The sequence below is a fragment of the Heteronotia binoei genome, chromosome 3, assembly GCF_032191835.1.
Source record: "Heteronotia binoei isolate CCM8104 ecotype False Entrance Well chromosome 3, APGP_CSIRO_Hbin_v1, whole genome shotgun sequence".
NCBI classification, from domain to species: domain Eukaryota; kingdom Metazoa; phylum Chordata; class Lepidosauria; order Squamata; family Gekkonidae; genus Heteronotia; species Heteronotia binoei.
The window spans coordinates 188,277,532-188,305,274 of record NC_083225.1 but is presented as its reverse complement, the minus strand read 5'-3'; the positions used below and the strand labels follow the sequence as shown (position 1 = coordinate 188,305,274).

Below are 27,743 nucleotides of genomic sequence, written 5' to 3'. Positions count from 1 at the left end.
CACAAGTTTTCATTTAGTCATAATAAACAGAATTTTGCTTTGGAACAGCTTGTGTCTTTCCTTTTGCCTGGTGGGTCGCTGGATACTGCGCCCTCATTATTTCCCCCTTCCCAACTTCCCTCCCAGGGCCTTTTTTGCATATTAAGCCATATCCACCGATGTAGCCAATCCTCCAAGAGCTTACAGGGCTCTTTTTACAGGGCCTACTGTAAGCTTCAGGAGGATTGGCTACATCAGGAGGTGTGCCTTAATATGCAAAGGAGCTTCTGCTAGAATTCCACCTCTGGGCCACATGCCCCTGATGTAGCCAATCCTCCAAGAGCTTAGAGGGCTCTTAGTCCAGGGCCTACTGTAAGCTCCAGGAGGATTGGCTACATCAGGGGTGGGATGGTGGGGTAGCTTAATATGCAAAGGAGCTCCTGCTCCAAAAAAAGTCCTGCATACCCTCCATTGGAAATACTGGAAGATGCAGGCATCTTTTTCTTCTTGGTCCCATAGAACTGGACCCCCAAATCCAATTTTTTGGAAACTTTGCAGGGGAGGGGAAATTAGAAGAAATTTGATTTATATTCCACCCTATAGTCTGAATCTCAGAGCACTCATAATCTCATTTATCTTCCCCCCCCACAACAGACACCCTGTGAGGTGGGTGGGACTGAGAGAGCTCTCTCAGAAGCTGGCCTTTTAAAGGACTACTCTGCAAGAGCTATAGCTGACCCAAGGCCATTCCAGCAGCAATCCCAGATATTTCCCAAATGATACTATACCAGTGTTGGGATTTGTGAATTTCAGGAAATACCAGTATAGGCTTAATTGTTTTCTGTTGTTCCAGAATTTCAGACCAGAACCAATGGATTGAAATTAAATCAAAAGAGTTTTTGGCTGAACTTTAGGAAGAAATTCCTGACAGAGCAGTTCCTTGGTGGAACAGGCTTCCTGTGGAAGTTGTGGGATCTCCTTTGGAGGTTTTTAAACAGAGGCTAGATGTCATCCGACAGCAATTATGATTCTGTGAACTAGGCAGATCACAGAATCTGAGTTGGATGGGACCTCTGGGGTCATCTAGTCCAACCCCCTGCACAGTGGAGGAACTACACAATTATCTCCCCCCCCCCCAAATCCCCAGTGATCATGAAGAGACCCTGTAGTAAGAGCCCTGGAAGCTCTTGGAGGATTGGCTACAGGGGTGTGTGGCCTCTTATACAAAGGAGTTCCTGCTACAAAAAAAGCCCTCAATTCTTCAGATATGTGAGGAGGAAACAGAATTTTAAAAAACACCTTTAAATAAAACATACATTTTTATTTAAAAAGTATACAAACTTGCATTTTATTTACAGACAATGCTTTATTAACAAGTCTTGTAATGAATTTACAGTTCTTTAACTTTTACTGGGTTTTAAAAACTGGCTTTCAAAAGAAATTAAACAGATTGTATATTGAAAATGTTCCCCTTGTATCAGACAAAAAACCTATCATGTCTAAAATATTAAAAATAGTACAAAAATGTTGGCTGCTCCAGCAGCTACTACCTATCTTCTGAGCGCATCTCTACAAACAAGGATGGCTCAGCTACACTATCCAAGTCATTCATCCCCACGGCGTCTCTTATGGCTTTTGTTAGCTCTTTCCGGGGACTTGGAAGAACTGCGATGTCTGTGGTTACGATGGTGTCTTGGAGATTGAGATCTTGACCTGTGCCGTCTTTCCCTGGATCTGCTTCGATGCCGCCTTGGGCTCTTACTACGGTGCCTTTCCCGCTCTGGTGAAGGACTCCTTCTCCTTGGAGAGCGACTTTGTCTTCTGGGAGATCTGCTTCGGCTCCTCCTACGCCGCAGAGTTGGAGACCTCCGGGGTTTCTCTAGATCCCTGTAGCCTCTTCTCCTGCGATCAGGTGTGGGAGCCCTTTCCATCTTTGCATCCTCGTCTTCGTCATCTTCACTAGACTCCACGTCATCGATATCGTCCTCCAGCGCACTAATGCGCGGCGCCAGCTGTTCTGCTTCTTCTAAGACATAACGTTTCTGTAGTCTAGGTAAAACGATATCCGCCACGCGCTCATCGTGGAGCAGCTGATCGACAAACTCATCCACGTGCATTAATTCAAACTCCCCGTCCCTATTTTGGCTTTTTATTTTCCGATAATCGTTGTACAAGGGTTCAAGGTACTTGTAGCAGTCTATGGCAGTGCCGGTGAGTCGCATATACAATGCACCAAGCAATCTCACGTACTTGAAATCCTCATTCTTTATAAATTCCACAACAATGTCTTTTTTGGGCTGTAGCTGTAACATCTTCAGAGTCAAACACAAGAACGGCGTGGGCTTGATGTTTCCACCGTAAACTCCACCGATGTACCTCAGCTCCAAAGCTTTATCCACAACCAGTTCAGCAGACAGGCCAAAGCATTCCTCTTTCCAGTACTGGGACTCATAGACGCGAGTGCGGATAATCTTCTCGACCAGGTATTGCGGGTTAGTGCCGTGGATACTATGTGCATCCTTTACTGTCCGGTTTGCCATTATCTGGCTGAGAATCAATACCAAAGAGGAACGGAAACTTTAATGCAATCTTCTTCTTCTAAAATGTGAATCTGAAAGAAGGGAGATGGAAGAACTACGTCAGATTACAGTTGAATGGTTACATTTCAGAATTTGCTAGTGTTACGTTATCTGTCATGATATCCCGCCCTACCCCTGCTCTGGTGGGGTAGGGCAGGATATAAATCAAATAAAATGAAAAATAAGAGCTAACTCCCATGTTTCTTTGCATCTAAAGATAAAATACATTCTGTATGTATGCACTTTACAACACAACCATGCTAGAAGACGACTTTAAAAAACCCATAAGCTGGGAATAACAGTCTTCTTAAGACCGGCATAGGGAAAGGTTAGGGAATTATTTTTTGGCACTAGTGAGAGAAGGCAACACACATGTACCATATAAATCCCTAGTCATTGTTTGCATCATTATGCATCTTTCTTTGCCTGGACACCAAGATTAGTAGATACAGCTCTTATAAGGGGAATCTTATACAGCTCTTAAAGTGGAACCTTGTATTCCCTCTTCAATTCCATCCCTCCTTCCAGAGGGGCAACCTCTAGTGGAGGGGGCACCTGAGAAAAGGTGCAAAGTGTTATCACAGGCAAACCAAGAGACACCATGACCACCACATCTGGAGCCTGGCAGGAGACTAGTTAACCTGCCTACTTCTAAAGCCCAGTGCAGGGGGGGGGGGATGCAGTGAGCCACAGTTTGGCCACCCCTCTTTTATAGCAACTGTATGGGAGACAGACCAGGGCAACAAAACCCTCTGCCAAAAGGAGCATAATCCGTTCCCCCCCCTCCCCCGTGGCCGACTAAACCTCTCTACCAGTGCAACAGCAGCTTCTTCTAATGAACCAAATTACCAAAAACGCTGGTGCAATTTCTTCGGTGTTAAACCTAAATTAAATTTAAAAGAAACGGCCGACTAGGCTGCTCTACCAGTGCAACTGCAGCCGGTCTAGGCTTACAACTTGCATCTTCTAATGCAGGGGTGGCCAACCGTAGCTCTCCAGATTTTTTTTTGCCTACAACTCCCACCAGCCCCAGCCATTGGCCATGCTGGCTGGCGCTGATGGGAGTTGTAGGTAAAAAAAACCCATCTGGAGAGCTACCGTTGGCCACCCCTGTTCTAACGAACCAAATTACCAAAAACGTTCGTGCAATTTCTTCAACGTTAAATTAAAAAGACTGGCCAAGCCAACGGGGACTCCCCCTTTCGCGGGAGGGATTCCGGCTCAAGCCGCTGCCGGAGATCAGGGCCGGAGCGAGGAGGGTCCGGCCCAATCAGGCAGCAGCGGACGCCAAAGCCCCCTGGGACGCTCTACGGATGCCAGCCTCCAGAGGAGACCTGGAGATCAACCGAGATTGCAGCTCCCCTCCAAGCGACGGAGGTCAACTCCCCGGGAGGAAAAGGCTGCGTGCATCCCACCGAGGTCCTTGTCCTCCCCAGATCTCCACGAGGTTCCCAACCTAGATCAGGCAATCTTACCGCCCCCCCCCCCCAAGGGGGGAACCTGGCAAACTTAGGAGCCTCCCGCACAAACAGCCGGCAGCAAAAGACACACACAAAAAGACTCTGGGGGTGACGTTGCTTTCACAACGTTTTCACGGCAGACTTTTGACGGGGTAGAACAAAACAGGAGTCGATTGCACCTTTAAGACCAACTCCGTTTTATTCAGGACGTAAGCTTTCGTGTGCATGCGCACTTCTTCCGGCGAGGAATGAGGTACAGTAAGCAGAGCCGCCCATAGCTGGTGGGGTTTGGAATGCCAAGTGGTGCAAGGTTGAAAACCAATAGCTGAATAGTAAAATGAACAAATTCAGAAAACCTTGGATCTGGGTTGCATGAGCGTGGGAAACCATAAAACAGTAACATGTCAGAATGTGAGACTGCCTGTTAATTATTCTATTGCTAATTTTATTAGTTTATTCGCAATATAATAATTAACGGGCATTCTCACATTCTGGCATGTTATTGTTTTATGGTTTTCCACTCCAATGCAACCCAGATCAGAGGTTTTCTGAATGTGTTCATTTTACTATTCTGCTATTGGTTTTTAATTTTGCACCACTTTGCATTCCAAACCCCACCAGCTATAGGCGGCTCTGCTTACTGTACCTCATTCCTCGCATGCAGAAGTGTGCATGCACACGAAAGCTTACGTCCTGAATAAAACTGAGTTGGTCTTTTTTTTTTTTATAAACAGGTTTTATTGACATTCCAAATTTCCATAGAATAGCTAACAACACATTATACATAAGTCATAAAAAACCCTGCCCCCCACCAAACCAACACCCAACACCACCCTCCACCCAAGGAGCATCTAGGGTAATTTCAAATATACAACTTATTTCCTTATCAATCCATATTATTTATCCATAGGTATAACTTTGCACCACTTGGCATTCCAAACCCCACCAGCTATAGGTGGCTCTGCTTACTGTACCTCATTCCTCGCATGCAGAAGTGTGCATGCGCACGAAAGCTTACGTCCTGAATAAAACTAAGTTGGTCTTAAAGGTGCAACCGACTCCTATTTTGTTCTACTACTTCAGACCAACACGGCTGCCTATTTGGATCTTTTTACGGGGTGGTTTGCCATTGCCTTCCCCAGTCCTAAACACTTCCCCCCCAGCAAGCTGGGGACTCATTTGACCGACCTCGGAAGGATAGAAGGCTGAGTCACCCTCCAGCCGGCTACCTGAAAACCCAGCTTCCGCCGGGGATCGAACTCAGGTCGTGAGCAGAGCTTAGGACTGCAGTACGGCAGCTTTAACACTCTGCGCCCGGGAAGGACCTGGCAAACTTAGCAGCCTCCCGAACGAACAGGCAGCAACAAGCACGCACAAAAGCGAGGGCTTAAAGAGAAACTGCAAGAGGACTTACAAGAACCAAGGTGCGAGGACGGCTGGCGAAGGGATCCTATCCGACGCTCTCCGCGGAATCTTGCAGCAAAAGCAGGGAAGGCGAACGAGGCGGTGCAAGAGAGCACAGGAGACCAGCAAAGCAGTGCAGAGCAGACGAGATGGGGAAAGCCCGCGAGCCGCTTGAAATGCCCGGGCGAGGCTGACGTCAGAGCCCGCCCCAGACCCAGCGCGCCTATCAGGGACCGGCTTGGAGCCTGCAAGCGCCGGCGGGGATGTGTGTGTGTGATTGCATAGCTCCAGGCGCCCGCGCTGCAATCACTGCCCATCGGGTGAGTGGCGTGGGATGCCAGCCTCCAGGGGGCACGTGGGGATCCCCCCGGGATGTCAGCTCATCTCCAGCCAGGCAGCAGAGATGATGAAGAAGAAAACGGCAGATTTATACCCCGCCCTTCTCTCTGAATGTTATTTCTTTATTACATTTCTATCCCGCCCTCTCCTCTCGGGCTCAGGGCGGCTAACAAAAGTTAAAACAATTAAATAAGTTTAAATTATGACAATAAAACATTATTAAAAATGTTTTGGTTTTGTTTTTTTTTTAAAAACCAACACAGTAATGAGTTTTGATTCCCAGATGGCGTTCTGTCTGGTTCCAGATAAATTATGAATGCCGTGGGATGGTGGATACGAAGTGCCGCCGTAGATGTTAAAAGCACCTCCAGTTAGATATTAAAAGCCTGCCTGTCTGACAGGCCCTGTTGTGGGGGAGGAAGATAAAGGAGATTGTGAGCCGCTCTGAGACTCTGAAATTCGGAGTGGAGGGCAGGATATACCGTTAATCCAGTATCTTATCTCACAATACATGTTAAGTCACTCAATTCTCACTTATACCCAGAAATCAACCTTTGTTAGTCTTAAAGTGCCATATGACTCAAACTTACATCTGTTGTTAACTCGTTTATGTATCTGTATGCCAATTTGCTATTTACATGTTTCATCTAATGTGTTATTCCAATCTTAGCTGTATTTCTTTTCAGTTACTTAGACATTTGACTAATTAGCTCTTCGGGCAACTAACCCCCTTTCCCATATGTCATCTGAAAAGTGTAAACAGCTCAAGATAAGATTGGGGGGGGGGAGGTACTTTAATTGTAATTGGCCCTGCTAAAACTCCCCCCTTTGATAAAACTAATCTTCCCACTCAACCTTAGAGGGAAGATTTAAAAAAAAAAAAGATACAGTTCCCACCTACAGGGAAGATGGCGGGGGAGCACAACAGAATCTTTTTTAAGTTTTTATTTCCTCTTTATTCTGGTTTTAAAGAGATACAAGTTCAAAGTTGTCTGTGTGTGTGTGTTTTTTAACACAGCAGCAACTAGTAAAAAGCTTTTAGTGACTCCAAAGGAGCCATTTGGCACATCGTTTGTGACACGAGCCTCCACAGACAGAGGCAATATATCTGGGAACCCCTTTTATCTCTAGGAAAAGGCCTGAAGGGAATAAGCTCATGCTTTGTAAAGGTATTGCAGCAGCACAGCCACATTTATAAGGGTGCCAGTCTCCAGGTGGGACCTGGAGATCCTCCAAAAATATGCTCCCCCACCCCCCAGAATGCTGAGGGCAGTGCCTCTGAAGAAAACAGATGCCTAAGAAAGGGCGGACTCCATGCATTGTCCTCTCCAGATCCACCCTCCATATAGCTACAAATCTCATGTCTGGAGCTACCATCACAACATTTTAGGCATCATTCAACTGTCTTCTAAGGCAGAGGTGGCCAACGATAGCTCTCCAGATGTTTTTTTTTTGCCTACAACTCCCATCAGCCCCAGCCAGCACAGCCAATGGCTGGGGCTGATGGGAGTTGTAGGCAAAAAACATCTGGAGAGCTACCGCTGGCCACCCTTGCATCTAAGGGAAAATCCCCTGCTGCGTGCAGGCCTTTGTTCTGCAAACATTAGGGCCAAGAATCTCTGTTCAAGGTTTTTGCTTGGCTTTTTTCATCAGCTTCCCAGCTGCATGCATCCCGAAATTTTGAAGAAGTTCTTCAATGTTTACAGAGTGGCCATGGTTATTTGGCTAGGTAAGCTACAGTCCATTGAACAACCCCGCACCCCGTAAAAAGCCTGCCGTGAAAACGTTGTGAAAGCAACGTCACCCCAGAGTCGGAAAGGACTGGCGCTTGCACAGGGGACCTTTCCTTTCCTTTCCTCCTTACAGAGAAGAATCCCCCCTCCCCTCAAAAAAAGCCAAAGGGAAAACATTTAGCAGAAAGAGTGCAAGAGAAATTTTTTCTTACAGAGAGGATTGGGTCAACATCTGAAGCAGAGGTGCATCAATGGCTCTTAGCTACAGCGTATTGTTTAAGTTCTCTGTCTGGGGCAGTGATGCTTCTGATGTCCTGGCTCCACTGATAAGACCTCCTGATGGCACCTGGGTTTTTTGGCCACTGGCCTGATCCAACATGGCTTCTCTTATGTTCTTATGTGACAGAGTGTTGGACTGGATGGGCCATTGGCCTGATCCAACATGGCTTCCCTTATGTTCTTATGTGACACAGAGTGTTGGACTGGAAGGGCCACTGGCCTGATCCAACAGGGCTTCTCTTATGTGACAGAGTGTTGGACTGGAAGGGCCACTGGCCTGATCCAACAGGGCTTCTCCGATGTTCTTATGTGACACAGAGTGTTGGACTGGATGGGCCACTGGCCTGATCCAACATGGCTTCTCTATGTTCTTATGTGACACAGAGTGTTGGACTGGATGGGCCACTGGCCTGATCCAACATGGCTTCTCTATGTTCTTATGTGACACAGAGTGTTGGACTGGATGGGCCACTGGCCTGATCCAACATGGCTTCTCTATGTTCTTATGTGACACAGAGTGTTGGACTGGATGGGCCACTGGCCTGATCCAACATGGCTTCTCTATGTTCTTATGTGACACAGAGTGTTGGACTGGAGGGGCCACTGGCCTGATCCAACATGGCTTCTCTTATGTTCTTAATATGTACCGCACAATCTGTGGTCGGGTGTGTCCTCCTTGCCTAAATAAGGAACACATCTGAATTCCTATGACTGTAAGAACTATGTTTGCTAACAAATAGGAAGAGAGTTGGAAACAGGTGAAAGCTCTCAGAAGCCCAACTGCTGTTCATAAGAACATAAGAGAAGCCATGTTGGATCAGGCCAACGGCCCATCAAGTCCAACACTCTGTGTCACACAGTGGCAAAAAATGTTATATACACACATACACTGTGGCTAATAGCCACTGATGGACCTGTGCTCCATATTTTTATCTACACCCTTCTTGAAGGTGGCTGTACTTGTGGCCGCCACCACCTCCTGTGGCAGTGAATTCCACATATTAATCACCCTTTGGGTGAAGAAGTACTTCCTTTTATCCGTTTTAACCTGTCTGCTCAGCAATTTCATCGAATGCCCACGAGTTCTTGTATTGTGAGAAAGGCAGAAAAGTACTTCTTTCTCTACTTTCTCCATTCCATGCATTATCTTGTAAACCTCTATCATGTCACCCCGCAGTCGACGTTTCTCCAAGCTAAAGAGTCCCAAGCGTTTCAACCTTTCTTCATAGGGAAAGTGCTCCAGCCCTTTAATCATTCTAGTTGCCCTTCTCTGCACCTTCTCTAAAGCTATAATATCCTTTTTGAGGTGCGGCGACCAGAACTGCACACAGTACTCCAAATGAGACCGCACCATCGATTTATACAGGGGCATTATGATACTGGCTGATTTGTTTTCAATTCCCTTCCTAATAATTCCCAGCATGGCATTGGCCTTTTTTATTGCAAACGCACACTGTCTTGACACTTTCAGTGAGTTATCTATCATGACCCCAAGATCTCTCTCTTGATCAGTCTCTGCCAGTTCACACCCCATCAACTTGTATTTGTAGCTGGGATTCTTAGCCCCAATGTGCATTACTTTGCACTTGGCCACATTGAACCGCATCTGCCACGTTGACGCCCACTCACCCAGCCTCAACAGATCCCTTTGGAGTTCCTCACAATCCTCTCTGGTTCTCACCACCCTGAACAATTTAGTGTCATCCGCAAACTTGGCCACTTCACTGCTCACTCCCAACTCTAAATCATTTATGAACAAGTTAAAGAGCATGGGACCCAGTACCGAGCCCTGTGGCACCCCACTGCTTACCGTCCTCCACTGCGAAGACTGCCCATTTATACTCACTCTCTGCTTCCTATTACTCAGCCAGTTTTTGATCCACAAAAGGACCTGTCCTTTTACTCCATGATTCTCAAGCTTTCTAAGGAGCCTTTGATGAGGAACTTTATCAAAAGCTTTCTGGAAGTCAAGGTAAACAACATCTATCGGGTCTCCTTTGTCCACATGTTTGTTCACCCCCTCAAAGAAATGCAACAGGTTAGTGAGGCAAGATCTTCCCTTGCAGAACCCATGCTGAGTCTTCCTCAATAACCCGTGTTCATCAATGTGCCTACTCATTCTGTCCTTGATAATGGTTTCTACCAACTTTCCCGGTATTGAAGTCAGACTGACTGGCCTGTAATTTCCCGGATCTCCTCTGGAACCTTTTTTAAAGATGGGGGTGACATTTGCTACCTTCCAGTCCTCAGGAACGGAGGCAGATTTCAATGAAAGATTACAGATTTTTGTTAGAAGATCCACAAGTTCAACTTTGAGTTCCTTCAGAACTCTCGGATGTATGCCATCCAGACCCGGTGACTTATTAGTTTTTAATTTGTCTATCAGTTGTAGGACCTCCTCATTTGTCACCTCAATCTGACTCAGGTCTTTCAACACCCCTTCCAAAATTAGTGGTTCTGGGGCGGGCAAAAAGTTCTCGTCTTCTACAGTGAAGACGGAGGCAAAAAATTCATTTAGCTTCTCAGCCATTTCCCTATCCTCCTTCAGTAATCCTTTTACCCCATGGTCATCCAAGGGCCCCACTGCCTCCCTGGCTGGTTTCCTACTTCTAATATATTTGAAGAAAGTTTTACTGTTGGTCTTTATGTTTTTTGCAATATGCTCCTCATAGTCCCTTTTTGCCTGCCTGATCACAGTCTTGCATTTGATTTGCCACAGCCTGTGTTCCCTTTTACTAATCTCACTTGGACTGGTTTTCCACCGCTTAAAGGAGTCCTTCTTACCTTTTACAGCTTCCATTACTTTGTTTGTTAACCACGCAGGCCTTTTCTTATGCCTGTTTGTGCCTTTCCTAACTTGTGGTATGTATTTTATCTGAGCTTCTAGGATTATAGTTTTAAATAGCGTCCAAGCTTCCCCAAGGGTTTTGACCGTATGTACCTTTCCTTTCAGTTTCTTCCTCACATGCCTCCTCATCTCAGTGTATTTACCCCTTTTAAAGTTAAACGTGGTTGTGGTGGTCTTTTTGGACAACTCCCTATTTATACAAACGGTGAAATCAATAACATTATGGTCACTGCTCCCAAGCGGCGCAATCACTTTTACATCTCTCACCAAGTCTTGGGCATTACTTAGGACCAAATCCAGGATCGCCCCACCCCTGGTAGGTTCTGAGACCATCTGCTCCATAGCACAGTCATTGAGAGCATCAAGAAACTCAATCTCTTTCTCTCGACCAGAACACATATTGACCCAATCAATCTGCGGGTAGTTAAAATCACCTATTACAACACAGTTTTTACGTTTAGCCGCTATCTTTAAGCCTTCCATCATATTATAATCGTCCTCTCTCTTTTGATTTGGTGGGCGATAACAAACTCCCATAGTTAAATTTCCTTTTGGGCCCTCTATTTCAACCCAAAGCATTTCTAAAAGTGAATCTAATTCTCTGATCTCAGTCTTACTGGACCGTATATCCTCTCTGACATACAGAGCCACCCCACCTCCAGCCCTTCCCTCCCTATCCTTCCGATATAGCTTATATCCAGGAATCACCGTGTCCCACTGATTCTCCTCATTCCACCAAGTTTCTGAAATTCCCACAATGTCTATGTTTTCTCCCAACACTAAACATTCCAATTCACCAATTTTACTTTGAACACTTCTAGCATTTGCATACAAACATCTATAATTTCCCAGGCGAGCTAGGCCCGCCACCTTCCTCCTGCCGCCTCGAGACACTGGCAGACAGTCCATATTGTTTGTCACCTTCACAGTGGACAATTCCGGTCCGTTACCCGGTAGAAAAATAGCAGCTAACCCTTCATCTCTTTGAGACGAGTCCTCCCGAACCAGAGACATTTCATCTCCTGTCGGCTTTCCCCCAAGATTTAGTTTAAAAACTGCTCTGCCACCTTTTTGATTTTAAGCGCCAGCAGCCTGGTTCCATCCGGGGACAAGTGGAGACCGTCTCTTTTGTACAGCTCCCGCTTGTTCCAGAAAGCATCCCAGTGCCTAACAAACTTAAACCCTTCCTCCTTACACCATCGTCTCATCCACACATTGAGACTTCTAATTTGTGCCTGTCTCTCCTGCCCTGCACGTGGAACAGGTAGCACTTCCGAGAAGGCTACCTTGGAGGTCCTGGCCTTAAGTCTCCTGCCTAGCAGCCTAAATTTTTCCTCCAGGACCTCATGACTGCATTTCCCCACATCATTGGTGCCAACATGCACCACGACCACAGGCTCCTCCCCAGCACTGTCTATCAGTCTATCTACTACACGCGTAATGTCCGCTACCTTCGCACCAGGCAGGCAAGTCACCATACGGTCAGTACGCGGTTTCGCCACCCGGCTGTCTACTTGCCTAACGATCGAATCACCAACTACCAATACCCCCCCTCTCCCCCTGCTCAGGGATGGTTCCTTGGTGCGAAAGGATTCCCGCTCACCAACCGAAGAAGAGGTCCCTTCTGAGGGCGCATTCCCCTTATCCTCAGCACGGTGCCCTGTTCCCTCTCGACCCTCACGCTCTCTGGCAGCAACAGGGCTGCTACGTTCAGAGACTTCTTTCTCTACTTTCTCCATCCCATGCATTATCTTGTAAACCTCTATCATGTCACCCCGCAGTCGACGTTTCTCCAAGCTAAAGAGACCCAAGCGTTTCAACCTTTCATCATAGGGAAAGTGTTCCAGCCCTTTAATCATTCTAGTTGCCCTTTTCTGGACTTTCTCCAATGCTATAATATCCTTTTTGAGGTGCAGCGACCAGAAATCAATGAATGAATGTTGGACCACAAAGAAAGTAGTTTAATACAGTGACAAAGATCCAGGTAGGCAGACGTGTTGGCATGAAGCAGTAGAACAAAGTAAGAGTCAAGAAGCACCTTTAAGATCAACAAAGTTTTATTCCGAATGTAAGCTTTCTTGAAGAAGTGTGCATGCGCACAAAAGCTTACATTCGGAATAAAACTTGGTTGGTCTCAAAGATGCCTCCTCCTTTGTTCTACAGTGACAAAGGCTGAGAGATGTGATTGAGGCCTCTTATATTACAGCCTTGTGTCCTGATCAAGGGCATGCATATTGCGTCTGTCTTCTTATTTTATGCCAAAATGGTCCAGAATTGATCAAAGTCAGTGCCAGATCAGAGCCAGTTTGCCAAAAGCTACGTGTAGTGGACTGTAGCTGGTGCTCACACCCACACTGGGAAGTGTGATACAGAGAGAGTGTGATTTAGATATAGGCTTCAAACGTTACCTGGGGGCATGCTGATGTCCCTACCCACTCAAAGGATGTCCTGATGAGATTAACTGGGAGACAAATTATATGCTTGGAAACGCTTAATGGGCCTCCCAAGAAAAGACAAGAGACGTTGCCGTATTTTTATGTTTGTGAGAGGCTGGGTTCCTGGGTGTAAACAGGAGCTGATGATGGAATTTGTCCAAGGAGCTCAGAATGCTAATGTTTGCTGATGATCCTGGATTGTTGGAGGGAAAAGGCTGCCCAGTGGTGGGAAAGGCCCATCAATTAGGGTGATGGGATTAGGAAGGGAAGACTTAGGGTGTGGGGGTTTGTGATAAGAAGGGATCTTACCTTTCCTGAGGGCTCCACAATACAGAAGAAGACTTCTTTTGTTTTAGTCGTGGAAGCGGGGGGGGGGGGGGAGGAGATGTCCTAGAGACCCACCTACCAAAATAATAGACTTATCCTTTTACTGCCATTTTCTTTGGCCCTTCTCCTGTCTTGATTGTACTGTACATTTCCAGACTTCATTCTGGCCCACTCCTGGGCCAAACAAGTCCTGTGAAAGATCTGGGGGTGAAGAATGATGATGCTTCAGAATGAGGATGCTTCTTCTGTGTGGCTCTTATGTTAAGCAAATTTGGCCACCCCTGCTCCAAAACAGGAGGAAGGTTGCCAGCTCCAGAGTGGGAAACTCCTGGAGATTTGGGGGTGGAGTCTCAGTGGGGTACAGTGCCAGAGAACGCACCCTCCAAAGCAGGGGTCCTCAAACTACGGCCCGCGGGCCAGATGCGGCCCGCTGAGGACGTTTATGTGGCCCGCCGGGTTATGTCAAAATCAGACCGGAAGTGACGTTCAACCTAAACTCGCGTTAGCAACGCACACTTCCGGCACTGGGCTGAGGCGGCAGAGACAGAGTGTGAGGTGATACCGAGGTGAGGTGAGTTCCCAGGCCAAGGTGTGTGGTGTGGGGAAGGGAGAGAGATGCAGAAGACGGAGAACTGACGGCCCGCGGCCTTGTACAGTAACGGCAGTCCAGCCCTCCAACAGTCTGAGGGACAGTGAACTGGCCCCCTATTTAAAAAGTTTGAGGACCCCTGCTCCAAAGCATCCCCCTTCTCCAGGGGAACTGATATCTGTACCTGGAAATGAGCTCTCATTCCAGGGGACTCCCAGGTCCCACCTGGAGGCTGGCCTCTTTCCTAAGGGTTGCCAGCTCCTGGCTAGGAAATCCTGGAGATTTGGAGGGAGGGCTGAGTTTGGGGGAAGGGGGAGAGCGGCGGCTATAGAGGCCGCCCTCCAAAGCAGGGGTGGCCAAACTTTGGCTCCAGAGCCACATATGGCTCTTTCACTTTCACACACATTGTGCGGCTCTCAGCCTCCACTGTCCCATCAGCCGGTTTGGAGAAGGCATTTGCCTCTTCAAATCACTTCTCCAAGCCAAGCCAAACAGCAGATTGGAAAATGCATTTAAAGTTGCCAGTTTAGAATAGAAAGCCAGTTTGGTGTAGTGGTTAAGTGTGCGGACTCTTCTCTGGGAGAACCGGGTTTGATTCCCCATGTCTCCACTCGCACCTGCTGGGATGGCATTGGGTTATCCATCGCTCTGGCAGAGGTTGTCCTTGAAAGGGCAGCTGCTGTGAAAGTTCTCTCCAGCCCCACCCACCTCACAGGGTGTCTGTTGTGGGGGAGGAAGGTAAAGGAGATTGTGAGCCGCTCTGAAACGCTGAGATCCAGAGTGGAAGGCAGGATATAAATCCAATATCATCTTCTTCTTTCCACCACCCTCCACCCATTTATTTGTCTTCCTTCCTTGCTTGCAGCTCTCAAACATCTGATGTTCATGTCTTGCAGTTCTCGAACATCTGATGCTTCTTCTATGTGGCTCTTACGTTAAGACACCCCTGATATGAAGCAGGGGAGGGTGATATCCAGAAAGAAGAAGAAGATATTGGATTTATATCCCGCCCTCCACTCCAAAGAGTCTCAGAGCGGCTCACAATCTCCTTTACCTTCCTCCCCCACAATAGACACCCTGTGAGGTGGCTGAGGCTGGAGAGGGCTCTCACAGCAGCTGCCCTTTCAAGGACAACCTCTGCCAGAGCTATGACTGACCCAAGGCCATGCCAGCAGGTGCAAGTGGAGGAGTGGGGAATCAAACCTGGTTCTTCCAGAGAAGAGAGCTATGGCTGACTCAAGGCCATTCCAGCAGGCGCTGGTGGAGGAGCGGGGAATCAAACCCGGTTCTCCCAGATAAGAGTCCGCACACTTAACCACTACACCAAACTGGCTCTTTAGATCACTTCTCCAAGACAAGCCAGCCAGCAGCTTGGAGAATGCATTTAAAGTTGCTTTCTTTCCACCTCTCCCTCCACCCATCTATTTGTCTTCCTTCGTTGCAGCTCAAACATCTTATGCTTATTCTATGTGGCTCTTACATTAAACAAGTCTGCCTACCACCGCTCCAAAGCAGCGGAGAGTCGCCAGCTCCAGGTTGGGAAGCTCTTGCGAGACTTGGGGGCGGAGCCTGGGAAAGGCAGGGACCTCAGTAGGGTACCATGCCAGAAAACCCACCCTCCCAAGCAGCCATTTTCTCCAGGGGGGACTGATCTTCTGTTTCCTGGAGATGAGCTGAAATCCTGAAGGATCCCCAGGTAAGGTTGCCAATCCCCAGGTGGGGACAGGGGAATCCTCGGTTTGGAGGGCCCCCCCTGCTCCAGGGTCATCTGAAAGAGGGGTGGGGGGGAGATCAATTACCATAGGGTATAATGGAGAATTGATCTGTGAGTATCTGGGGCTCTGGGGAGGTTGTTTTTGAGGTAGAGGCACCATATTTTCAGCATAGCTTCCAGTGCCTCTCCCCTAAATTCCCTCCAAGTTTCAAAAGGATTGGACCAGGGAGTCCAATTCTATGAGCCCCCAAAGAAGGTGCCCCTATCCTTCATTATTTCCAATGGAGGGAAGGCACTGAAAAGGTGTGTGCGGTCCATTTCAAAGTGACGGCCAGAACTCCCTTTGGACTTCAATGATGCTTGTCACACCCTTGCTCCTGGCTCCACCCCCAAAGTCCCCGGATATTTCTTGCATTGGAGTTGGCACCCCTAACCCCATGCCACTCACCCGATGGGCAGTGTTAGCCGCGCGGGCGCCTGGGACTATGCGGGAGGCGTTTTTCACCCAGCAAAGTGGAGAGCCTCGCCTCCCACCCCTCTCCCCCGCGCTTGCTGGCTGCAGCCTCTGATAGGCGGGCTGGGTTTTTGGCGGCCCGTGACGTCATCCTCCCCGGGGCGTTTCAAGCGGGAGGCCCCTAGAGATCTCTTCTCCCTTGCACCGCCTCCTTTGCCTCCTCTGCGCTTGCGCGGCTCCGCCTTGGCTCTAGTTAAGTACTTCTGGAGGTATGTTCACGCTGCGCTCCATCATGCGTTTTGCAGCTGGATTTTTTGCTGTTCTTACCCAGTAAAACCCGGTTGCAAAATACTTAATTTCTTTGCAGTGTGAATTCGCCTTTGTAGTTTTTCTTTAAAACGCGCCTTTTCCGCCTGTTTGTTCTGGAGGCGCCTACGGTTGCCAGGTCGCCCCCGGGGGTAGAGTTGCCTGATCTAGCTTGGGAACCTCGTGGAGATCGGGGAGGGGGGGCGGGGGGACACACAGGGGCCTCGGTGGAGTGCAAGACCGGAGAGTCAGTGCACCCTTCAGCGCAGCCACTTTCTCCCGGGGAGTTGACCTCTGTCGCCTGGAGGGAAGCTGCAATTGCGGCTGATCTCCAGGTCTCCCCTGGAGGTTGGCATCCCTAGGCCGGGGGGCTTTGGCGTCCGCCAGAGGGGAACCCCCAGTGAGTCGTTTTAAATCCGTTTTAACATTGAAGAAATTGCAGAAGCGTCTTGGGTCACTTGGTCCGTTAGAAGAGGCGAGTTGTAAGCCTAGGAAGGCTGCAGTTGCACTGGTAGAGAGGCTTAACATAAGAGAACATAAGAGAAGCCATGTTGGATCAGGCCAACGGCCCATCAAGTCCAACACTCTGTGTCACACAGTGGCAAAAAATGTTATATACACACATACACTGTGGCTAATAGCCACTGATGGACCTGTGCTCCATACACTGTGGCTAATAGCCACTGATGGACCTGTGCTCCATATTTTTATCTAAACCCCTCTTGAAGGTGGCTATACTTGTGGCCGCCACCACCTCCTGTGGCAGTGAATTCCACATGTTAATCACCCTTAGTCAGCCATGTAGGGGGCACGGGTTATGTTGCTTTTGGCTGAGGATTTTGTTGCCCGGGTCTGTCTCCTATACAATTGCTATTATTGGTAATTTTAAAAACAAAACATACACATCTGCTGTTATGGTTTGTGGCTTGCATTATATACTTTCACGCCTTTCGGGGAGGGATGGTGGCTCAGTGGCAGAGCATCTACTTGGTAAGCAGAAGGTCCCAGGTTCAATCCCCGGCATCTCCAAAAAAAAGGGTCCAGGCAAATAGGTGTGAAAAACCTCAGTTTGAGACCCTGGAGAGCCACTGCCAGTCTGAGTAGACAATACTGACTTTGATGGACTGAGGGTCTGATTCAGTAGAAGGCAGCTTCATATGTTCATACTTTGTAAAACTAACTGTACCGCCCTGGCCTCGTTTTGGGCGGGAGCGCACAGTACCGGAGCGCCGGAACCTCTAAATTTTATTCTGTTCTTTCTTTTTTACTCCCCGCCCCCAAACGATACTTGCTTCTGGGCTCCACTGTTCGACCCCTGGTGTGAGAATTCTGCTGAACTTTAAGATTGGACAAACGTTCTAATATTTCCCCCCCACACAAAAAAAATGGGAAAATAACCAAAACATATAAAACAGACAGATGGAAATCCTCCTCATGCCCCTGGAGCCACGCAGGAGAAAATAATTTTAAAAGTGTGATGGGAGTCAGGTTTTATTGTGACCGTTATAATTCCAGAAACATTTTAATGTAGGTGCTGAGCTGATACCCCTTCCAGTGACTTCCAGTGTTTTGTTACACACCCTTTACGAAAGTCATCTCAAAATAGAAAAGAAGGGGAGATACAGCCCAAATAAAGAGGATGGAAGGCTGAGTCAACCTTGAGCCGGCTACCTGAACCCAGCTTCCGCTGGGATGGAACTCAGATAGTGAGCAGAACTTGGACTGCAGCTCGTGGGGCTCCTGTAGATATATGGTAGCCAGGGCTTTTGGATAAAAAAAAAGACCCAACAGGAACTCATTTGCATATTAGGCCACACCCCCTGACACTAAGCCAGCCGGAACTGAGTTCCTGTGCTTTCCTGCTCAAAAAAAAAAAGCAGCCCTGATTGTAGCTAACTGCAAATTGGAAGATTTTGGAGATTTGGAGGACGAGCCTGGGAGGGTGGGGATTGGAGAGGGGAGGGGCTTCAGCAGGTTGTGCTGTAAAGCAGGGGTGGAATTCTAGCAGGAGCTCCTTTGCATATTAGGCCGCACCCCCAGATGTAGCCAATCTTCCACAAGCTTACAAAAAAGAGCCTTGTAAGCTCCTGGAGGATTGGCTACATCAGGGGGTATGTGGCCTAATATGCAAAGGAGCTCCTGCTAGAATTCCACCCCTGCTGTACAGTGTCTTTTATTTATCTGTGCAAGGGAATATGTAGCATCTTTAAGGCCAACCAAGTTTTGTTCACAACATAAGCTTTCGCGTGCATGCAGTCTTCGTCAGACAATGGAATTAGTGAGCAGAGCTACATTTAGCTGGTGGGCAGTGGCTAAGAATGCAAAGTGGTACAAAGTCTGATCCAGCAGGGCTCTTCTGATGGTCTTACGTTTTTAACTTCCATGGCAAAGTGCGGGTTCTGACTGGGGTCTCCCACATTCTTCTATGACACTCCATTGCAGGGGTGTCAAACATGCAGCCCAGGGGCCGAATCAGGCCCCCAAGCAATTGGCTGCCATCTGCTTCCTTCTTCAATCTCTTGCTTCCTTCTGCATCACAGCTTGCTTTGCCAGGCTTGCTCAGTTGCATAGCAGAGACAGAGCAAAGCCTTTATTTTCTCCATTGGTTGAGGCTCCTCCCTTGGGAAGGAAAGGGGGGGGGGAGAAATAGCTTGCTTTGCCAATAGCTTGCTTTGGTCTCCCAATAGCTTGCTTTGGACTCCCTACCGAGTCAAGCCTCTCTTCCTTCTTCTGGCTGAGGCTCCCTCCTCCTGGTCTCCTGGGGAAGGAAGGAAGGAAAGAGCCAGGGCTTTCTTTGTCCAGTTCCCTGGATCCCATCGGAGAAATACAAAGAAAGCACCTTTAAGACATACGAATGCTAATGTTTTAAGCATGTTTTATTTTAAGTTTTTAAATAAAATCTTTAATTGTGTTTGTCTGTGGCCTTTATAAAGTTTATATCTCTGCTACCTGATATTACATTTTATGACACACACGGCCAGGCCCCACAAAGTCACATTTATGTCAAATTCAGCCTTCCTAACAAATGAATTTGACACCCCTATTAATGATTGCCTTCTCTGCAGGTAGAAGGGACTAAAGCAAAACCGGAACGGTACATTCATAATTCATTTTGCTCACAGCGCCTTATTGACAGAGAGCAGCCATGCTCGGAATAATATAAAACGGTCATTTGCATGGGGTTTGCAAATATTGGAAAGCATTTGCAATGCGATTAGTGGAGCAGGCGCAGACCACTTTGGGTCAGAGATATAAATAATAAAATTCACTTAAAATATTGTTGCTTGCAGAAGTCTAGTCTTCCTGCTATTGCAGCATACTGGTTGGCTGTCCTCTAGAGGGCGATAGAGCCACGGGGGTGGGAGTTGTCTCCACGCAGCCTCCAGACAAAAATTGAAATGACCTGTGGAATAAAGGAGAGGAAATCACTTTCGACCCTGTTTCGCATGTACAATGGGATTTTTTTTTTTAATTTGCCAAAGCTTTCACAATATTAGCAGCCAGGGCAGGCCCTAGACCAGGGGTGGCCAAACTTGCTTAACGTTAAGAGCCACGTAGAATAAACGTCAGATGTTTGAGAGCTGCAAGACATGAACGTCGGATGCTTGAGGGAAGGAAGGAAGGAAAATAGATGGGGGGGGGAGAGAGAAAGGTGGAAAGAAAGCAACTTTCAATTCGTTTTCCAAAACGCCTGCTGGCTTGGCTTGGAGAAGCGATTTAAAGAGACAAATGCCTTTTCCAAGCCAGGCAAGTGGGCACACAGTAGTCACACAATAAGTGTGAAAAAGCCACATGCGGCTCCCGAGCCACAGTTTGACCACCCCTGCCTTTGGCACCCTAGGCAAGGCTAACTACTTGTGCCCCCCCCCCCCTTTCTGGGGTTGCTGCAGCCAGATCTCTGCTGCCTTTGCCTCTTGGAGTCTTCCCATTTTTACCACTGGTCAAGCACAGTCTTTTATTAAGGCTTATAGAACAACAGGTCATAAGCAAACAAAAGAAAAAATATATATTAATATATACAGGCAATGTGAAGAATTCAAGGATGTAAATGTTTTTGGCAGAAATTTTGCATTAAAAAGGAATGCCACTTAATGCCGTAGGCAACATTTTTGCAACTGCAAGGCTGGTCCCAGGCAGGCTGTTTAGGGCGACCCCGGGATGGCTCGGAAACGGATCAGAAAAGTGAGTCCAAACGCACACATTTGCCTCCTGCCCCGGTCCTGTCTTCCGGCATCCTCAAAGCGGCTCAAAAAACTACCACTTTCGAAGCTCCCCCCCCCACCCCCGCACCCTGTCGACTGGCTTGGAAAAGGCATTTGTTTCTTTAAGTCACTTCGCCAAGCCAGCCAGCAGCTTGGAGAAAGCATTTAAAGTTGTTTTCTTTATACCTTCCCCTCTATTTCCTCCCTCCCTCCCTCCCTGTCTTTCAGCTCTCCAACATCTGACATTCATGTCCAGCAGATTTTGGGCACCTCTGCCCTGGGGCAGGACATTTAGTCTTGCTTTGGACTAACAAAATTTGTGACAAGGGATGAGCTTTCAGCAGGGCTTTTTTTTTGGAGCAGAAACTCCTTTACACATTGGGCCACACACCCCTGATGTAGCCAATCCTCCCAAGAGTTTACAGGGCTCTTCGTACAGGGCCTTACTGTAAGCTCCAGGATTGGCTACATCAGGGGGTGTGCCTTAATATGCAAAGGAGCTTGTGCTAGAATTCCACCCCTGGGCCACACACCCCTGATGTAGCCAATCCTCCCAGGAGTTTACAGGGCTCTTCGTACAGGGCCTTACTGTAAGTTCCAGGATTGGCTACATCAGGGGGTGTGGCCTAATATGCAAAGGAGCTTCTGCTAGAATTCCACCCCTGGGCCACACACCTCTGATGTAGCCAATCCTCCCAGGAGTATACAGGGCTCTTATTGCAGGGCCTGCTGCAAGCTCCAGGTGGACTGGCTACATCAGGGGTGTGTGGCCCAATATGCAAAGGAGTTCCTGCTTCAAAGAAAGCCCTGGCTTTCAGTATCTGAAGAAGTGAACAGTGACTCACAAAAGCTCATACCCTGCCACAAATTTTTGTTAGTCTTGTTTTTTTTTTGGGGGGGGAGCGGTATTTTTATGTGCATTTGTGTGAGAGAGAGTGCATCTGGAAGTCACAGTGACCTCTGATGACTGACCCCTACTGGGGGCCTGGAGGATATTCAGAGAGGTGCCTCTGCCTCCCAGCTCTGGTATTCCAAGGAGGTCTTCCATCCAAGAACTTGCCAGAGTCGACCCTGCTTAGCTACTGAGATCTGATGAGATCGGGTTTGCCTGGGCTATCTAGGTCAGAGCCAAATTTTGTTAGTCTTGATGGTGCTACTGGACTCTTGCTCGTTTTTGGGGGACTTGAATCTAGTTTTCGTACTGCATATCAACACAGGTACCCTCTGAAACCATCATTAGAATTTGTGAACTCGAGATTAGGACATAAGAACATAAGAGAAGCCATGTTGGATCAGGCCAATGGCCCATCCAGTCCAACACTCTGTGTCACATAAGAACATAAGAGAAACCATGTTGGATCAGGCCAATGGCCCATCCAGTCCAACACACTGTGTCACACGGAGGCCAAAAAACCCAGGTACCATCAGGAGGTCCACCACTGGGGCCAGGACACTAGAAGTCCTCCCACTGTGAACCCCCCCCCCCCAAGCACCAAGAAGACAGAGCATCACTTGCCCCAGACAGTTCCAACAATACGCTGTGGCTAATAGCCACTGATGGACCTCCGCTTCATATGCTTATCCAATCCCTTCTTGAAGCTGGCTATGCTTGTAGCCGCCACCACCTCCTGTGGCAGTGAATTCCACATATTAATCACCCTTTGGGTGTAGAAAGACTTCCTTTTATCCGTACTAACCCGGCTGCTCAGCGATTTCATTAAATGTTCATGAGTTCTCGTATTGTACTTTTTCTACCTTCTCTATCCCATTCCTAATCCCATGCATAATCTTGTAATTACTACCAATCTTTGTTTTTACTCAGGAGTAATTCTACGGGATGTGCATGCAGTCAAGAAGTCCCTTACCTTGCTCTTCACAGCGTGTGTTTCCACCGGCTGAGAATCTTTCAGTTCTGGTAAATCTGCCCCATAAGTTCATTGTACTTTGTGGTCACGGCATCGGCTCTCCTGGTCAGCTGGGTGAGGACGCGGTACAAGTTGGAGACGTGGTAATGAAAGAATCTTTCCAGGTCGGCCACTTCTTGGTCCTCCTGTTCTCTCAGCCGGGGCGCAGTGCTGGGATCCGGGCCCTCCACAGGGGCCAGCCCGCCTTCTACCATCCTCTTGATGGATTTCAACTGCATGAAATATTCATACAGATCTTTATCACCGGAGTCGGCCTCCGTGGGGTCGTCCGTCTTCTCCAAGTATATTCCCCGGAGGAGACTGGGGAACATGATCGTTTGCTCCATCCTGCAGACGGCTGAGAAATATTCTTCCATGGCTTTAAAAGTGAGGCTTTTGCGGGGCTTGAACCTTCCTGGAAGTTCTTACAGGAATGTACCAAATGTCGATGCTTTCAAACCCTGCTGAGGCCAATGTATGCAACAAGAACTTGTGGTATTATCAGTTGCAGAGCGCATGTTTCCATGCCAGAAAAAAAGCCCTCCTGTGTTCCCAGCAAATCAGAGTCTTGATTCTGGAGGATCTGGGTCATTTGTGTTTTTGGGGTTTAGCAACAGGAATTTATTTACAGATTGGCCTTTGGTCAAACAAATGTTGGACTCAGCGGAGGTATTTGACCTGGGACGGGACTGCAGAGTGCAAATCGATAACAGATGCTTTTGTGCTGAGTCTTTGAACAGGTGTCGGGTGGAAACTTCCCACCCAATTTTGAGCAGGGCTTTAACCTCCTCCCCTCGCCCAGATTAGGAAACTCTGAAGCAGGAAATTTGGGTCAAGAAGGCAAAAAGACCCAGCCTATTAAAGTTGAGAAACTCTGAAATATGTTTTCTCAGCAAAACTGGAAACTTGGCACTTTCTGTCTGTCTGGTGTATTTTTATCCTGCCTTTGCTCCAGTGAGTTCAGAACAATACAGGGCTTTTTTTAATAGCAGGAACTCCTTTGCATATTAGGCCCCGCGCCCCCCCCCCCTGATGTAGCCAATCCTCCAAGAGCTTACAGGGCTCTTAGTACAGGGCCTACTGTAAGCGCCAGGAGGATTGGCTACATCAGGAGGTGTGCCTTAATATGCAAAGGAGCCTCTGCTAGAATTCCACCCCTGGGCCACACCTCCCTGATGTAGCCAATCCTCCAAGAGCTTACAGGGCTCTTAGCTCAGGGCCTACTGTAAGCTCCAGGAGGATTGGCTACATGAGGGTGTGTGTGGCCTAATATACAATGGAAAACTGCTACCAAAAAAAGCCCTGGTGCTAGACAGGAGTTGTTTTGTAGAAAATGAGGTGCCGGAACACATCAGCACCATTCTGTTGCATAGCTCCTGACATCACCAGAAGGCGTGCTCAATTCTATCAGCTAGGGTTGCCAAGTCCAATTCAAGAAATATCTGGGGACTTTGGGGGTGAAGCCAGGAGACTTTGGGGATGGAGCCAGGAGACATTAGGGGTGGAGCCAAGATCAAGGCTGTGACAAACATCATTGAACTCCAAAGGGAGTTCTGGCCTTCACATTGGGAGTTCTGGGAGTTCACATTGAAAGGGACAGCACACCTTTTCAATGCCTTCCTTCCATAGGAAATAATGAAGGATAGGGGCACCTTCTTTTGGCGCTCATAGAATTGGACCCCCTGGTGCAATCCTTTTGAAAATTGGGGGGTATTTTGGAGAGAGGCACTAGATGCTATACTGAAAATTTGGTGCCTCTACCCCAAAAAACAGCCCCCCCCCAGAGCCCCAGATACCCACGGATCAATTCTCCATGATTTTCTATGGGAATAACAGAGTTCCCAGCAGACATTCCCCCCCCCCCCCGCTTTCTGACGACCCTGAAGCGGGGGAGGGCCTCCAAACCAGGGGATTCCCTGCCCCCACCTGGGGACTGGCAACCCTACTATCAGCTCAGCATCTACCTTAAAATGCTTCTTGAATTATCATTGTCATCATAAAACCTGACTCCCATCAGACTTTTTACATGACTTTCTCCTCTGTGGCCACAGTGGCATGCTGAAGATTTCCAACTGTCTGCTTTCTATGTATTGTTTTTTTCCCCATTTTTGGGTGGTGGTGGTGGTGGGGGGGGGGAGAGTGCAGCAAATTCTCCCAGGGGGTTTGAACAATGGAGCCCAGAAGCAATTATTGGGGGGGGGGGGTGAGAAAGAAAGAGCACAATAAAATTTAGAGGTTCCACTGCTCCTGCGAGCTGCTGCCCAAAATGAGGCCTAGTCGTGTGCCAAGCTCAATCAAGGGTTGTCTGTAAATTTTAGGAATAACCAGCTGTTTTATAGGCTCCCAAATCTGACTGAGTCCCTTTTGGTTTCCAAATGCTGGAAATGAGCTCATTTTCCCACACGAAGTGGTCGCGTTCAGTGTCGACCTCTTTCTGCCTGGCTTTCTCTCTTGTGTTCTTTTAACTCAGGGTCTGTTTCAATCTCTTTTTTAAACACCTCAGAGTTTTATTTAGGCCTCCTCCTTTTTCTTGGGACATTTCAGCAGTACAGGTTTCTGAGTCTGTCTCTCTCCTTGCCTCCTGCAGTGTATCAGTTGTCAGTAGGGGAGTCAAACATGCGGCCCAGGGGCCGAATCAGGCCGCCAGAGGGCTCCTATCGGCCCCCTGAGCAGCTGGCTGTCATCTGCTTCCTTCTCCCTCTTGCTTGCTTCCTTCTGCAGCACGGCTTGCTTTGCCAGGCTTGCTTAATTACACAGGAGCTACAGAGCAAAGCCTCTATTTTCTCCATTGGCTGAAGCTCCTCCCTTGGGGAGGGGGGGGGAGAGATAGCTTGCTTAGCCAGGCTCTCTCAGTTGCACAGCAGAGCTACTGAGCCAAGCCTCTCTTCCTTTTACTGACTGAGGCTCCTCCCCCTCCTGGACCCCTGGGGAAGAAAGGAAGAGCCAGAGCTTCCTTTGCCCAGTTCCCTGGATCCCATGGGAAAGGTACAAAGAAGCACCAATAGCACAAACAACTGCTGATGTATTAATCATGTTTTATTTTAAGTTTTTTTTAAAAAAATCTGTAATATTGTTTGTCTGTGTCTGTTATAAAGTTTATCTCTCTGCTACCTGGCATTACGTTTTATGACACACACAGCCCGGCTCGAAAAGGTCTAATTTATGTCACATCCAGCCCTCATAACGATTTATTTATTTATTATATTATTATTCCGCCCTTTCCCAGGCGGGCTCAGGGCAGATTACATCCAGATAAAACCAGTCACATACAAGAAAACCAATAAAATACAATTAAAACAGCAATATGACACAGTACTGTATAACAAAGGTGGGTGCGTTCGTAGTGCAGGTTGGAGTATAATCAGTAGCCCGGATAAATAGTGGCCCGAATTAGTTTGACATCCATGACCCATGTTCCGTCTAAGCTGCATAGTCCTGTGAGCAAAAATTCTACTTTGTGAGCGACTTATATTAAAGTTGCGAGCTACTGGCATTAAAGTTGTGAACTTCTGCGTAAATTATTGTGCTCTGGGGTCATTCTTCCTGAGTGAAGACAAAAATGTTTGAACTGGAGGCTAAAAAATCTGTGAGGTAGCTCACGTTAACTCAGCTTAGAGGAAACACTGGGCAAGGACCATCCTTCCGGAGGCAAAACAAAAATGTGTGTGCTAGAGGCCAAAAATCTGTGAGCTAGCTCATGAACATATGAAGCTGCCTTATACTGAATCAGACCCTTGGTCCATCAAAGTCAGTATTGTCTTCTCAGACTGGCAGTGGCTCTTCAGGGTCTCAAGCTGAGGTTTTTCACACCTATTTGCCTGGACCCTTTTTTGGAGATGAACCTGGGACCTTCTGCTTCCCAAGCAGATGCTCTACCACTGAGCCACCGTCCCCAGCTCACGCTAACTCATCTTAGAGGGAACTCTGGTCAGGGGCCATCCTTCCTGAGGTAAAACAAAAATGTGTGAGCTGGAGGCTAAAAATCTGTGAGGTAGCTCACACTAACTCATCTTAGAGGGAACACTGGTCAGGGGCCATCCTTCCTGAGGTAAAACAAAAATGTGTGACCTGGAGGCTAAAAATCTGTGAGGTAGCTCACACTAACTCATCTTAGAGGGAACTCTGGTCAGGGGCCATCATTCCTGAGGTAAAACAAAAATGTGTGAGCTGGAGGCTAAAAATCTGTGAGGTAGCTCACGCTAACTCAGCTTAGAGGGAACACTGGTCAGGGGCCATCCTTCCTGAGGTAAAACAAAAATGTGTGAGCTGGAGGCTAAAAATCTGTGAGGTAGCTCACACTAACTCATCTTAGAGGGAACACTGGTCAGGGGCCATCCTTCCTGAGGTACAACAAAAATGTGTGAGTTGGAAGCTAAAAATCTGTGAGGTAGCTCACGCTAACTCAGCTTAGAGGGGACACTAGTCAGGCGCCATCCTTCCTGAGGTAAAACAAAAATGTGTGAGTTGGAGGCTAAAAATCTGTGAGGTAGCTCACACTAACTCAGCTTAGAGGGAACACTGGCCAGGGGCCAGCCTTCCTGAGGTACAACAAAAATGTGTGAGCTGGAGGCTAAAAATCTGTGAGGTAGCTCACACTAACTCAGTTTAGAGGGAACACTGGTCAGGGGCCATCCTTCCTGAGGTAAAACAAAAATGTGTGACCTGGAGGCTAAAAATCTGTGAGGTAGCTCACACTAACTCATCTTAGAGGGAACTCTGGTCAGGGGCCATCATTCCTGAGGTAAAACAAAAATGTGTGAGCTGGAGGCTAAAAATCTATGAGGTAGCTCACACTAACTCAGCTTAGAGGGAACACTGGTCAGGGGCCATCATTCCTGAGGTAAAACAAAAATGTGTGAGCTGGAGGCTTAAAATCTGTGAGCTAGCTCACGCTAACTCAGCTCAGAGGGACCACTGCCCCTGCCCTAGAGTTTTCTGGGCCTCTTGGTTCACCTTCAGGCATATCTTTTGGGTCTGTGCCTATTTGACTCCTTGCCTTATCTCCCTTTACATCCTTTCCTAATATTCCTGGTGTTTTCTGTTCTATAACAACCGCTGCAAGGAAATATTCTTCTCCCCCCCCCCCCCTTCCAGTTAATTTTCAGCTGCACAGCCTTATCCATCTTTACCTCACACAAATAAACTGTTTCCCAAGAGAAGAGGAAGGAGATGGAAGAGAAGGACCCAGAAG

At 47.8% G+C, this 27,743-nt stretch overlaps 2 protein-coding genes across 2 annotated transcripts; both read right to left on the bottom strand.

Moving 5' to 3' along the window:
* Positions 1-1,279: 1,279 nt before the first annotated feature.
* On the bottom strand, positions 1,280-16,252 carry LOC132568832 (pre-mRNA-splicing factor 38A-like). The gene is made up of 3 exons (XM_060235014.1): positions 16,131-16,252; positions 5,433-5,764; positions 1,280-2,590 (listed from the first exon to the last, which is right to left on the bottom strand). Exon 3 carries the CDS (start codon positions 2,517-2,519, stop codon positions 1,584-1,586), a length of 936 nt encoding a protein of 311 aa, XP_060090997.1. The 5' UTR covers positions 2,520-2,590; positions 5,433-5,764; positions 16,131-16,252; the 3' UTR covers positions 1,280-1,583.
* A 3,052-nt stretch (positions 16,253-19,304) lies between these two features.
* Positions 19,305-23,107, bottom strand: LOC132569021 (mid1-interacting protein 1-B-like). The gene is made up of 2 exons (XM_060235203.1): positions 22,514-23,107; positions 19,305-19,849 (listed from the first exon to the last, which is right to left on the bottom strand). Exon 1 carries the CDS (start codon positions 22,927-22,929, stop codon positions 22,555-22,557), a length of 375 nt encoding a protein of 124 aa, XP_060091186.1. The 5' UTR covers positions 22,930-23,107; the 3' UTR covers positions 19,305-19,849; positions 22,514-22,554.
* Between the last annotated feature and the right edge of the window lie 4,636 nt (positions 23,108-27,743).

What these genes read in the sequence shown, in the direction of transcription:
- LOC132568832 (XM_060235014.1), bottom strand. Translation starts at nt 2,519, where the DNA reads ATGGCAAACCGGACAGTAAAGGATGCACATAGTATCCACGGCACTAAC.
- LOC132569021 (XM_060235203.1), bottom strand. Translation starts at nt 22,929, where the DNA reads ATGGAAGAATATTTCTCAGCCGTCTGCAGGATGGAGCAAACGATCATG.